Raw genomic sequence first — 13,128 nt, 5'->3', positions numbered from 1 at the left:
TGGCGTACCCACAGCGAGACCCTGGAATGCGATTGACCCTGTGCGAATGCTTCAGGTGTCCGTGTCTATTCAAAGTGCATGACTTGTTCCTGAGGTTGTTTATTGCTTCTTCGTATTGATATCGGTTCAGGGGACGGCCAGCAGCAAGAGCTAAAAAAGGCGGTAACAACGTGTAGGGTGTCCGAGATTCATCATATGATAGCCCCCGTGGGCAAATCCCCTGAATTGACAGGACAGCTTTGCCATGTCGTGCAGCCTCTACGGCTCACGGCTGAGACACTGAGACATGCTTCCCAAAGGGGATCAAGGTCAGGTGCAGAGTTGGAGGCGTGGGGGCCATGATGGATCGATCCATGGGAATACCTAGCACGGTACCTTCTGCACAGTACTGCTGACTCCAAAGCTTACTCCAATATGAACATGCCACAAACACCAGACATGAATGAAACTATCAACACATCAGGCTTGTCTCGTATAGTTGTTATTTCTCTTGTACAATGTCCAATCTCGACTAGGTAGGTAAATTACATATGCTGATATCTCAAATTGTCTCCTCGACACATCAACTCTATGAAACTGAAGTGCAAATCCTCTAACTGCCCAGCATCTGCTGCAGAGCATTCGTGCGATACGTCTCGCTCCTCTCCACAAGCTCCTCGTGCCGTCCCTTCTCAACGACCTTGCCAGCCTCCACCATGAAAATGACATCTGCCTTGCGAACCGTATGCAATCTGTGAGTGATGGCGATGACCGTGATACCACGTGCCACACGCTCCAACCCTTCCTGCAGAGCTCGCTCACTCTCGGCGTCCAGAGCACTTGTGCTCTCGTCGAGGAGGAGCAACTTTGGCTTACGCACGAGAGCACGCGCGATTGCTAGGCGCTGACGTTGTCCTCCCGAGAGCCGTGAGCCATTTGGCCCGCACTCGGTTTCGTAGCCATCCGGCAGCTCCATGATCATGTCGTGAATGTTGGCCAGCTTACATGCTTCATGGATCTCCTCGTCTGTTGGGCGGTGGTCTGGTGTAGCACCTAGTGCCACGTTGAATCGAATTGTGCCATCAAAGAGAGCGCAGTCCTGGGGCACCACAGCAATGTCGTGGCGAAACTCGGTGCCTTCGCGGGCGCAGATATCGTCCCCGTTGATCTCAACAGTTCCGCTCGAGGGTCGATACATGCGCTGTACCAAGGACATGATGGTTGACTTGCCAGCACCCGAAGGGCCAACAAGACCAACAAACTGTCCTGCTTGAATAGTGAACGACATGCCCGTAAGAATCTGGATATGGGGTCGGGCAGGGTACGCAAACTTGACGTCCTTGAAGACAATAGTAGCGCCCGTGGTGCTACCGCTCTTGACCGGAGCCTCTGCCCGTGCTTCGATATCCTTTTCCGTCTCTTCAATGGCAAGGGTCAGCTTGCGCTTCTTGGCCTGATCCTTTGAAGACCCGATGTCGATCAAACTCAGGATTCGCGATGCCGCAGCTCTGGCTCGAGACACCTCAGGGGCAAGACTGAACATTTGACCCCAGAGCTGTGCGCTGACCAGCATACAGATGAGAATGATAAAGAACTCTCGCTGCGTGGCCTCACCCTTGGTGATTCGGTTCGATCCCCACCAGTATGCAAAGGCATAGATCAGGTTACCAGTGCTGTTTGCGATGGCAAGCCACAAGTTGGCATACATGGACGCAAATGTCATTTCCTTTCGAGGTCCCTTGAGCGCACGTCGGTATGATTGCATAATCTCGTGCTCAATAGAGAGCGACGAGATGGTCTTGAATGAGTTGACGGCTTCCACCGAGATGCCCACAGCACTAGAGAAGGCGCCGGCATGGCGACGCTCGAACTGGGAAAGCGACCGAAGTTGCATGATACCAGATCCGAGAAGGAGAGGAACGACAACCAGGCACACAATGGCAATCTTCCAAGCAACGATGTGCGAGAGAATGATGGCGACGAGGAAGTTGACCACGATGGAAAAGATGGTACCGATGATAGAGCCACTGAAGCCACCCACGGCAGCAGCATCAGTCGTGATGACCGACATGAGGGCAGTTGGGGTACGTCCCTCGGACTGGTGCCAGTCAAGATCTTGCTCATACAGGGACCGGAAGCAGAGAACTCGGATCTTGTACAACAGCTTCTCGGCAACCATGCCGAAGCCAGTCCAGCTCGTAGTGTTTGCCAACAGCTCCACGCAAGCAACCAGGAACCACATGCCTCCAAAGAACTTGCCGGCCCACAAGATGTCATCGGCAGTGTTGCAGGGGCTGACATTGTCGATGGTGTAGCCAAAGATGAGACCAGCAGACGAAAAGGTTAATCCGACGATACTGGCAGCCAGGAGGCAGATCAAGATATGGAGGATGTATGGTCGTGCCATACCACTGATGCTCTTAATGACGACCCAGGCTGACTTGTTAGAATCCAAGGCGGCATCTCCGTCAGGGTCAGCCTCCTTGTCTTTGTCCTTGACCGTTTCCTGTTCCTTGACTTCCTCTTTCTTTGTCTCGACAACCTCCTCCTTCTCCACATCCTTGACCTTGATGTCGCCAATGGTCTCCTTTTCCGAGTAGATGCCATCACTAGACTCTCGAACAGTGCTAGTAATGGAACCTGCATCCTCCGAGTCGACAGTCTGCAGACGAACCATGCTAGCATATGAGCCATTCAGCGCCATGAGCTCCAGGTGATTTCCTTGCTCGATGATATCGCCATTGTTCATGACGATGATGTTGTCGGCGTTCTTGATAGTTGACAGGCGGTGGGCGATGGCAATGACGGTTCTGTTTTTGGCGATAGATTCGATGGCTGTCTGGATTCGACGTTCACTAGCAGAGTCCAAGGAAGCAGTGGCCTCATCGAGAATGAGAATCTTGGGGTCACGAATCAAAGCGCGAGCAAGGGCAAGTCGCTGTCGCTGGCCACCGCTCACGAGTTTTCCACCAGTGCCGACTTGTGTTCCGTATCCATTCTCAAGCTTCTCAACAAAGCCGGCTGCATCTGCCAGCTTAGTAGCCTCCTGTACTCGGTCAACAAGATCGATCATATCCTGACCGAAGCCCTGGGCAGCAGTCTTGAGGTCCTCGCCGTTCCGCAGCTTAGCAGCCAACTCAGCAAGACCAGTACCCAGGATCGTAGCCCTAAACCGTTCATGATCAGGCTGAGGAGAGTTCATGATACCAAGGGCGATGTTCTCAATGATCGAACGGTCCAGAAGAGAGGGCTCTTGCTGCACCAGGCTCATGTGGCTTCTCAAGCTCTTGACATTGATATCCTTGATGTCGCGCCCATCGAGGTAGACTGTTCCTTCAGTGGGATCGTAGATGCGAGAAGTGAGACCTGCGACGGTCGACTTGCCGCTTCCAGATAATCCAACAAGTGCTGTATGCTTCCCGGCAGGGCACTCAAACGAAACACTCTTCAGAACCTTGTGGTGAGGTCGAGAAACGTAGGCAAACGAGACATCCTTGAATGTCACGGTTCCTTCGATCAAAGCAAGCTTCTCGCCATTCTCGGAACCTGCATCAATTACTGCCGGAGTGTCCATGTCCTGTCGTAACTTTTCGAAAGCGCCAACTGCACCAGCGATAATTGGTAGCAGCGGTGCGATACCTCCAAGAATGACACAAGCTAAGAGACATGTCAGTAAACGGGACTCACAACGGGTAGAGAGAACACTTACCATCGACCAACAGCAGAATAACGGTATAGATATCACCAACCGAGATGTCGCTCTTCCCCTCGACTGTTCTGGCAACCTGCTTACTACCCTGCCAGAAAGAGAGAGCATTGGCAGAGTAGGCAATGAAGTAGAGCATTCCAGCTTGAACAGCAGCAACAAAGGCCTTGTTGGTACCTTGCTTACGAGCACCCTTCATCCTCTCAGCAAAGATAGCTTCAAGACGAGGACCGGCGCCAAACGCCTGGACAACGGGAATATTTGACAAAACCTCGGAGGCGATTGAGGAAGCCGATGCAATCCTCTCAGACATGGCGCTCGCGAACTTGGCTGTAAAGAAGCTACCGACGCCTCCAAGGAGCAAAAAGGCCGGTACCAGTGAAACAAGAATGCCAGCCAAGGTAGAATTCTTGATGAAGGCAACAACGTAGGAGGAAATGAAGAAGGATATGCAAGCCATGCAGATGCCAACCTTTTCAGAAGTACCCGACTGAATGGCTTGAATGTCGGAGTTGAGGCGGGATGAGATCTCGCCGGCTTGTCTCTCGTCGAAGAAGGTAGCATCCTGCAAGAGAATGCTCATGAAATAGCGATCGCGAAGACGGGCCTCGAGGCGACGACTGAAGAGGGACCAGCTGACAATGTAGATGTAGATGAGGGCGAAGCTCACGATGCCGATGTAGGTGATCTGCAGGACCTTCTTGTTTATGCTATCCTGAAGCTCGTCTGGCGTCTGCTGGCCCACAATGTCACTGCTACTGCAAGAAGCTTTGTTGAGGTCGTTGACGACCTGACCGAAGATGATACCCATTAGAGGGAAGGGCGCACCGGCGGCGATGGCGGCAATGGTGCCAACAATGAGGAGAATTATATCGATCCATGACGGCTTGGCGTAGAAGAGAAGCTGAAAGTAGGTAAAGAATGACTGGAAGGTCTAGGAGAAGAGGTCTTAGCAGAGGACCAGGTGCTTTCCCCATATTCAAACTGACCTTGCGCTTTTCCACTGGAGGGGTCTGAGAGGTCGCCGATACAGATGATGATCTTGTAGACGGCCGTGGCGAGTGAGTAGGTTGGCGCTCGACCGCCGCAGTGTTAACTACCTCGGTTGCGTTCTCGGTAGGGGCCGGTGCGTCCTTCGTAGTCACGTCTTTGGCTGGCGCATCATCCACGGTAACATTCTCGCCAGTGTCCTTAGGACCATCTACAGGCGCGACGGCGGGAGTCTCGTTGGAGGGTTCGTTCTTGTCGGCACCATTGCTCTGCTGCTCGGGTGAAGCTGAAGCCATCTTGGCCAGGCGTTGCTTGTGATCGTAAGATGAAGCTCCGAGGCTCAGATGGACAACTCCCAAACCATGATCCCTTTCGAACAGTAAAAGAGGCGCAAAGAAGCGAAAACTCAAGAGGCCAGAAGGTAGAAAATTATTCTGCGCCGCTGGCAGTAGTGGTGGTGATGAGCCAAGGAGATCCTACTCGGTTACGACGCGCAGATCGGTTCTTTACTGTATCTTGGCGCGACCTGATGAACCATGCTTTAACAACAGGCCCTGCATGATCCTAGGGAGGAAGAGGTAAAGTAGACGGAGACGGAGACGGAGGCGGAGACTGCAGAGCCTCTGATGCGCCGAGTCAAACAAGCATAACGAACTGACGGGTCCTTGGTTGTCCCTTTGGCTCACAGCTTGGCATCTCTAACGGGTATCAAGCCGACGGAACTAGACGAGGAGGGGAGGAGGCCCCCCACCAGATTGGCAGCATCGACACGACATGTGCTGGTGTGTGGTCCGTTGAGGCTTTACTCGGTTTGGGTTTCTGTGAATCAAGACCATGGCCAGCTCAGCCCTTGGTGGACGAGTAGCCAAATTGGGGTTGACAGGGGATGAACATTGAATGCGAGTGAGTGCTCCTGGCTAAGAAGAAGGGCAGGCGAGCATGGGGGGCCACGGATATGAGCATGGATGGTCTGCTTTAGATGGTCCGTGGAGAGGGTGAAGGTGGTGGTGGAGTTGTGCTCAACGTCAAGGCTGGATGTTAGATGTCGAGGAAAGTACCTCGCATGTTCCTTCCGCACCGACCGAGCCCGGCTACGCTACGGACACACCCCCTTCTCCCGGCACCCACTTTCCAATCCCTAACAACTCATCGGGAGCCGTGTTACGGGTACGCTATACCGGTTTCCCCTCTGGACCTGGACGGACGGACAGATGGCATGGACCCTTTGTCGCCTCCTTCTTGGCTGCTGCCAATGATGACGGAAAACACTGAGCGGCGCAAATTTCCCAGCGTGGAGCCATTCCAAGGGCTTCAAGCCCGGCCTCATGCTCGTCCTGGGCAGGATTGGCTTCTCCAGGGGCACAGGCGGGCTAGCCAAGGATTCTCGGATCAGATAAAAAAAATTTCGTCCCGTGGGATGGCAATCAATCAGCGAGTTTGCCAAGTTTGTGCCACCCCCTTGAGTTATCTGATCTTCGCCCGACCATCGGTCACCGAATCAATCTCGGCATCCCAACGCCTCTCTTTTTATGGTTCGCCGGCATTACACTGTGGGAGAAGGATCTGGGACAGCGACTTCGGGACTCAATGCCGGCATCGCAATGAAGAGAAGAGCATGGGAAGTTGTCAATGACCACTAATGATGTAGGAAAGATCCCTTTTTCTAACAAAGAGGACCAAGGGGGCTTCCTGCTAAGTGCAATGTAATGTGACGCTGCAAAAATGGCTCAGGACCACCTCCGGCACTGGGGCTTTCCGGTCGACCCATTTGGCGTCAACGCTTGGCAAGTGGTTGAAGAAATGGCTACAGAACCTTTTGATTCCTTCCTTCCCATACACGTGAACAAAGCGGGATGATGGCATCCACGCTAGAAGGTAGTATTGCACATACGTGGTCTAGTCTGTAGATCGGTCCTCTTGGTCGGTCCGGCCTTCGATCAGATAACGGTATGGCACACTGTCCTCCCATCGCAGCCAAGCATTCCTTCGCAAGGATGGAAAAATCAGATCAGGTGGAACAAAACAGTCCCGGGTGGAATTGTTTGCTTTTTTGGTCGTTTATCCTAGTCCTTTCAGTCAGCGTCTCGTCATTCTGCCTCAATTCTGCTGCGTATTCGTTCTGTCGTCCAGTCATGGCGAGCTGGCACGGGCGCATGTGCTTGGGTACGTACCGGCCCTCCGAGGTCGTCCCCAGGGGCTTGCGGCGCCTGGGACGGATCTGATAACTTTAACTCCACAATTGGGAGCATCACCAAATCCCAACGCCCGCGCCGTCCAGGAGCCATGGAGCCCGCCCCACGGCGATGCCTCTGTCCGACTGGCTCCGGCCCGCATCGGCTCCTCAATTCTCGCTGTCCCGGGCACTCTGAGTAGGCCGCTTGTCATGGAATCCTGATGGGGAAGAGGGCTGTGCAGACGGGAAGCTGTGAAGCTCGTCGTTTGCTAGCCAATTCCGAGGCCAGGTCACCCTTGATCCGACATTGGCGCCCCTTCCTCTCGGTCCAAGGTTGCTCGCTGTCCGCTGTCTCGGAGAGCCTGCCTGCTTGCCTGTCAATATTGTACTGTGCGAGCGAGCCAGCGGTAGCAGAGACCGCCCTGCCGCACTGCGTCACCAATCCCGCCGCTGTCGCCTTTTTACTCTTGGGGAAACTTGTTGGGGGGGGATTGCTTTTATTTCCGCTCGTCTATATTCCCGTCTTTCCTCTCCCTCTCGACTATTTCTTCTTCCTTCCTCAACCTCCTCCATCTTCCCCATCTTTCAGCTCATGTTCATCTCCCGAGTCTCTACCAGATTCTCGGAACAACTGCTGACGGCCCCCCACGTTTCTGCTTGCACTCACACCACGCGAGCCTTCTCGTCCCGTGCCTGGACCGCGTCCCGTCCAACTGCCATCGTACAATCGACGCTTCAGCTCGGTGCAAGAGCCATTCCCGTAGCGTCCAGTCCCCCGCTTGCATACCAGAATCGTCCCATATTCCACCATCCCAAGTCCTTTGCCAGCGCCACCACAATGGGCTCACTCCCCGAAGCATCCCACGCTGTGCGTGTCCTCGTTCTCGGCGGCTGCTATGCAGGCCTGTCTGCTGCTGTCAATCTGCTCGATCTAAGCCAGGGATACTCGCCCCGCATGAGCTCCGAGCCTTACATCCACCACCCCAACCTGCCTCACTTTGACATTGAGATTACCATTGTCGATGAGCGAGATGGCTACTGTGAGTAACATTCGTCCGTGTCTCCGCTTTTCAGCTGAGCCTCGGCATCGTATAAGAGACCGGACTGCTGACCGTGATGCTGCAGACCACTTGATCGGCTCGCCTCTGGCCCTGGCCGATTCGGAGTACGCCAAGAAGAACTGGGTCAAGTTCTCGGACATTCCTGGCCTCGACTCCCCGAGCATCAAGATCATCCAGGGCTCCGTCACCGACGTTGACCTTGCCGCCAAGACTGCCACCGTCTCGGCCTACCTCACCCAGGAGAAGAGCACCCATCAGTATGACTACCTTGTCTCTGCCACCGGCCTCCGACGTGTCTGGCCCGTCGTTCCTCAGTCCTTGACCCGCAAGCAGTACCTGCTCGAGGCTGAGAACCACATCCAGGCTGTCAACCACGCCAGGGATGGCGTTGTTGTCGTTGGTGGAGGTGCTGTCGGTATTGAGATGGCTGCCGAGCTCAAGATGGTCAAGCCTCACGTCAAGGTGACCCTTGTCCACTCTCGAGACAAGCTCCTCTCCTCTGAGGGTCTTCCCGATGAAACCAAGGACGTTGCTCTTGAGCTCCTTCTCGAGTCTGGCGTAGAGGTTCTCATGAACCACCGCCTGGCTTCCACCAAGAAGGTCGAGACCCTCGACGGCAGCGACAAGCACGAGATTGAGTTCACCAACGGTCACAAGATGTTTGCGAGCGAGGTCATCATGGCCATCTCCAAGAGTGTCCCCACCTCCAAGTACCTGCCCGCCGCGGCTCTTGATGAGGAGGGATACGTTAAGATCAAGCCCAAGTAAGTGAAGGCTGTCGAAACACGTTCCAAACAGCTAATAACCTCTCCCTACAGCCTGCAGTTTGAGGATGGAACTCCCAACAACGAGTACCACTTTGCAGCTGGCGACATTGCCAAGTGGTCCGGTATCAAGCGCTGCGGCGGTGCCATGCACCACGGCCACTACACTGCGCAGAACATCCACCAGCACATCGTCAGCCACCGAACTGGCGAGGCTCCCAAGTACCATGAGCTTAACCACTTCCCTCCTGTGATCGGTCTTGCTGTCGGCAAGAAGGCCGTCGCCTCCAGCCCTGACTCTGGCACCATCTCGGGCGAGGATGTTGCTCAAGCCTACTTCAGGGATGATCTTGGCTGGACAAGTAAGTTGAATACCTGATTTAAATTTTTCAATGACCTGTAACTAACAAATCGCAGTTTGCTGGAATTACATGCAGCTCGGCGGACGCAAGACTGATGAGGCCAAGGTCTAGGGTTGGAAATACAGGGTTTTTAGGGGTTCGGCGTTATGGGATACAATAGGGTAGAACTTTGTTATGCCACAATGAGCGTATTTCGTGTACGACAATAAATAAGTTATGACATTCTATCAATTGATAATTGACTAGAGGACGGTAATGCCTTGTTTGAATGGTTGTAGGTGTACTCGCATGGGGACGAGCTTGATCCTAATTCTCCCATGTAGTTATGACCGTTAAGCTTTGAATGCAACTATCGCCATGACTACGATGTCATGTGTTAGAAGGCAACACCATTGCGATAGATATTCTCCAACATAAAATTGTACTGTTTCTTCATGCTAAACATGTGCTCTGAGTCGAACTACCCTATGTCAGAACCTGATAGGGCTTTTTCATTGACTCATGAGTTTAATTCCATATCTAAAAAAGTCTCGGTCCAGGGTAGTAAAGACCGACGGGGATACTCCAAAGACACGAGCCGGTGTTGTAGATGCTACTCACCCGCGTCTGCTCCACGACCGTCAAGCCATTAACGGCCTGCACAAAACTGGAGAAGTAGGCGTCCCAGCAGTAAAAGCTGACAAAGACAGCCCCGGCTAGGACGGAAGAACAGACGACGGTGCGGTCGATGAGTAGATGGTAAGGCAGAAACTTGACGGGGGCGAAGAACTTTTCCTACAGGGCAAATACGATGATGAGGCCGCCAAATATGGAGAAGCAGATGATGATGGGGGCCTTCCACTGCTCCTTTTGGTACGAGTAGATGTTGGACGGGAGAAGGAAGAGAGACATGCCAGCTGTGATAAGCAACAGACCGACAGCATCGAATTCGCGGGCATAGTGATAGATGGACTGCTACCACTTTCGATTGCTCTCACGTTTGGGCACCAATCCCATGTGCTCGGTCTTGTAGTAGTAGTGCATGAAGAGACCAAAGAGCGGCAACGTGACGGCAGGCGTAACGATGCAAAAGACGCCATAGCCCTAACGGAAGCCAGGTCCTTTGAGGAAGGCCGTGGTCATGTAACCCGTGATCCAAGTGGTGATGATGTAAGGAGAAACAGCATAGGCGATTATCAAGCCTTGATTCTTGAGAGCAGGTGTATCTGCGATGAAGATATGGAGACTAAAATCGACGCCATTGTATCTAACCAATTGTCAGTCAAGGGAAAGAGTCAAAGTGATAGATTGATAAAGACATCGGCCCAAGTCCCGATCGGGTTACTCCCTGGAGGCTTGGAAAGGAGGCGCAGCCACATCCCACCGAAAATCCGGGGATACCAAGCACAGCTCGTGTAGGGCTGAACTATCGACGACCGAGTGTGAATGTAAAGAGGCAAAACTGATCCGACCCAGTAAAAGATCTGCGCTGCGGCATGCGTCTTGACACCGTTGCATCCGGCCATCATGACTAGGCCCATTGTGAGAAAGATGATGGACAAGAGATAACCCTGAGGGCGACCAAAGACATTGAGGACCTTTGCCAGCGTAAGCTTGAAGACACCACCAATGATGGAGCTGAAAATGTCAACAGTAGGCGTGAGAGAGTGAGACTGGAATGCCGAGGTAACATAGGGCTTGAGAGCACCCGAGTTGGACTGCTGCATGGAATCGATAAGGTAGATGACCCAGATGGAGATGTACGTTGTGATGATAGCCGGTTGAGTCCACAGGCTGGCCATGGCCTGTATGTTCTGCACACCAGCCTGCGCCTTGGAATCGACGGTGTCGTCGGTACCGAAGCCGCTGTGGTCGAGGTTGACTTCTTTGTTGTGGCCATAGTCTTGATCGCCGTCTGGGGGCGTGGCCGGGCGACTTTACAGCCACTTCGGCCATGATTGAGAATCTGTCTCTTGAGACAACCATGAAGGAGGGCAAGAGACTGGAGGGAAGCAAGACAGAAAATAGATAGTCAAGAGCCAGCGTCGCAATGGACTAGAGACACATGGAATGTGAGACACAGGAGGAGAGATTGAGGTTGGGTAGGATTATCAAATAATATACCAACAGATTAACCCAGAAAAAATATGATCACTGCTTAATAGAGAGCTTGCCAGGCAGCCGGGACCTGAAGTTCCTGGAACCCATACTCGCGTCGAGATGGGGTGCCGTCTCCCGTATAGCCGTGGTGCAACTGTTGCAATGAGTGGGCAGAAAAAGCGGGATCACCAAAGGGATCAGAAACCCTGAACCAACAGACATGATGAGTTTGATCAGCTGCATGAAACCCTTTTTCGATCATCGCATGAGGGTCGGGAATAAGACGGCGGGAATGCCAGCCCTCCATGAACTCAATTGATCGGCTATGATGGCTCATAGGTTGTCATGATGAAGGATTGGGGGATGATAGGGGAAGGCATCAGATCGAGTGTCTCCTTCAGGGATTGGCATATAGCTGCAAGCGAACTCTGGACTCCACCAATCCCGGATCTTGGGGCAATTTCAGATCCCATAGTCCTACAAGAGTGTCAGCGGTGATATTATCAGATAATCAGTAATGTGCTGTTGGCCACCGGTGGTGAGGCTCTTCGGGGTCAGCGAGGAATGATGGGGGCCATGATGAAAACCCAATGCTGATCAGCAAGTAGAATTCTGCGAGAGCCAACTTGGCGCATGGGGGTACTGTACTAGGGAAGGACGGCAAGCACATGTCGCTGACAGTTGGAACGCCGTGAAGGCGCCGAAGCTTGGTCTCTTTTCAACAGCATGTCCCACGAACTACCGGCGTCGAGCATCGGCTTAGGCGAACGCGTGGATAATGTGTACTACGTAGGAGGACCCTCCTATTCTCTCCCACGTCCCCCACGAAGCCGTCGTGCCGTCCAAGTGTCTAGCGGCGCTCAACGAACCATGGGCCCCTAGAGAGTGGACTAGTGCGATGTGAGGTCTCTGGTAGCAGTTGTGAACCTTGGTCATTGTCAACCTTGCAAGCGATGAGGTGATGTAAATCAGATCAATTGCCTGAAGCGGAATAAGTCGCTGGCCCTGGACAAGCGGGTAGCTGATCCAAGATGGATTAGCGTGACGCCGGTCGATTCTTCGGCCAAGGCCTGGTGGAGGTAGCTGCCACGAATAACATCCCTCGACGGCGTAGATGAGCGTTTTATCAGATCCCTCTAGTTTTGGTAGGCGGTGAGAACATCTCCAGGGAGATTAGATAATCAGCCCCATCTCCGACAACCGGCTGGCGGCGTGGCATGCGTCGGGGGTGTGTCGATATTGGCTCGGCTTGGCCAGGGGATGCCGGCCCCTTTAAGTTATCAGATCCGCTTTTGCCCACGCTGGTGACCCAAGCAGTCGCCCTGGTGCAGAGCATGCAAGCCACCATGCACCGGCCGGTACCGAAGGGTACAATCTCGTGTCTTTGCGCCCTTGGTGGTCCTTTTCCCCGTACGAGTCGCCAGAGTCGGCTTCGCCTGGAGCTTTTGCAGCGCTGAAAGTGCTTGGCTGCTGGGTGTGCCCCATGTGGCCCGGCAATGTTTCCGTCCCGAGGTTGTCCGTCCGTCTGGTGTGGCCGTGCTTGCGGTCTGGTCGATGTTGATATATCCTCAACTCAAGGACGAATGCCTTCATGAGGTACTTGGCCCCTGGCACGGTAGGGGTCTCGGATGATGGAGAACTGATCGGAGCTGTTGGTTTGCACATCTTGCGGGAGGGGATCTTTCGGCACTCGATAGCCAGAGACACGGCTCGACTAGCCGGTGCTTGCATCGTTGACGCCCTTTACCGTTTCGCAACTGCACCTAGGCGTATTGTTGCAGCATGTGCCCTGTCTAGGCCAGGCCTAGTCCAACCGGCCGGCTAGCCTAGCAACGGCCTGAGAGCTGGGGATCGGATTGATAATGGTTACTGCACCCACACGCCGTGCAGGAAGCAAGCGGAGTTGACAGCCCCAAGAACTGAGCTCATCCCGAAGTGGCGTCTGGCGACAGACGAGGTGCGGAAATTCTCCCACGGCCGGTTTTTCTTTTGCGAATAGCTTCTCGGCGCTCGG

The 13,128-nt window shown here is 53.6% G+C and overlaps 3 protein-coding genes across 3 annotated transcripts; 1 reads left to right on the top strand and 2 right to left on the bottom strand.

Annotated features, from left to right (window-relative positions):
- Positions 1-592: 592 nt before the first annotated feature.
- Positions 593-4,971, bottom strand: NCS54_01059900 (Hypothetical protein; the record flags this gene model as incomplete). The annotated part of the gene is made up of 3 exons (XM_053155903.1): positions 593-3,636; positions 3,689-4,619; positions 4,675-4,971. The coding sequence occupies 3 exons, from the start codon at positions 4,969-4,971 to the stop codon at positions 593-595; spliced, it is 4,272 nt and encodes a 1,423-aa protein (XP_053011878.1).
- Positions 4,972-7,440: 2,469 nt separating this feature from the next.
- NCS54_01059800 (Pyr-redox-2 domain-containing protein) lies at positions 7,441-9,146 on the top strand (the record flags this gene model as incomplete). Its single annotated transcript, XM_053155902.1, has 4 exons — positions 7,441-7,888; positions 7,974-8,673; positions 8,728-9,035; positions 9,091-9,146. 4 exons carry the CDS (start codon positions 7,441-7,443, stop codon positions 9,144-9,146), a joined length of 1,512 nt encoding a protein of 503 aa, XP_053011877.1.
- Positions 9,147-10,118: 972 nt separating this feature from the next.
- NCS54_01059700 (Siderophore transporter) lies at positions 10,119-12,845 on the bottom strand (the record flags this gene model as incomplete). The annotated part of the gene is made up of 3 exons (XM_053155901.1): positions 10,119-10,281; positions 10,452-10,949; positions 12,529-12,845. 3 exons carry the CDS (start codon positions 12,843-12,845, stop codon positions 10,119-10,121), a joined length of 978 nt encoding a protein of 325 aa, XP_053011876.1.
- Positions 12,846-13,128: the final 283 nt, after the last annotated feature.

The sequence above is a fragment of the Fusarium falciforme genome, chromosome 8 (genome assembly GCF_026873545.1).
Source record: "Fusarium falciforme chromosome 8, complete sequence".
Lineage (NCBI taxonomy): Eukaryota > Fungi > Ascomycota > Sordariomycetes > Hypocreales > Nectriaceae > Fusarium > Fusarium falciforme.
This window is presented reverse-complemented; position numbering and strand designations above follow the sequence as displayed.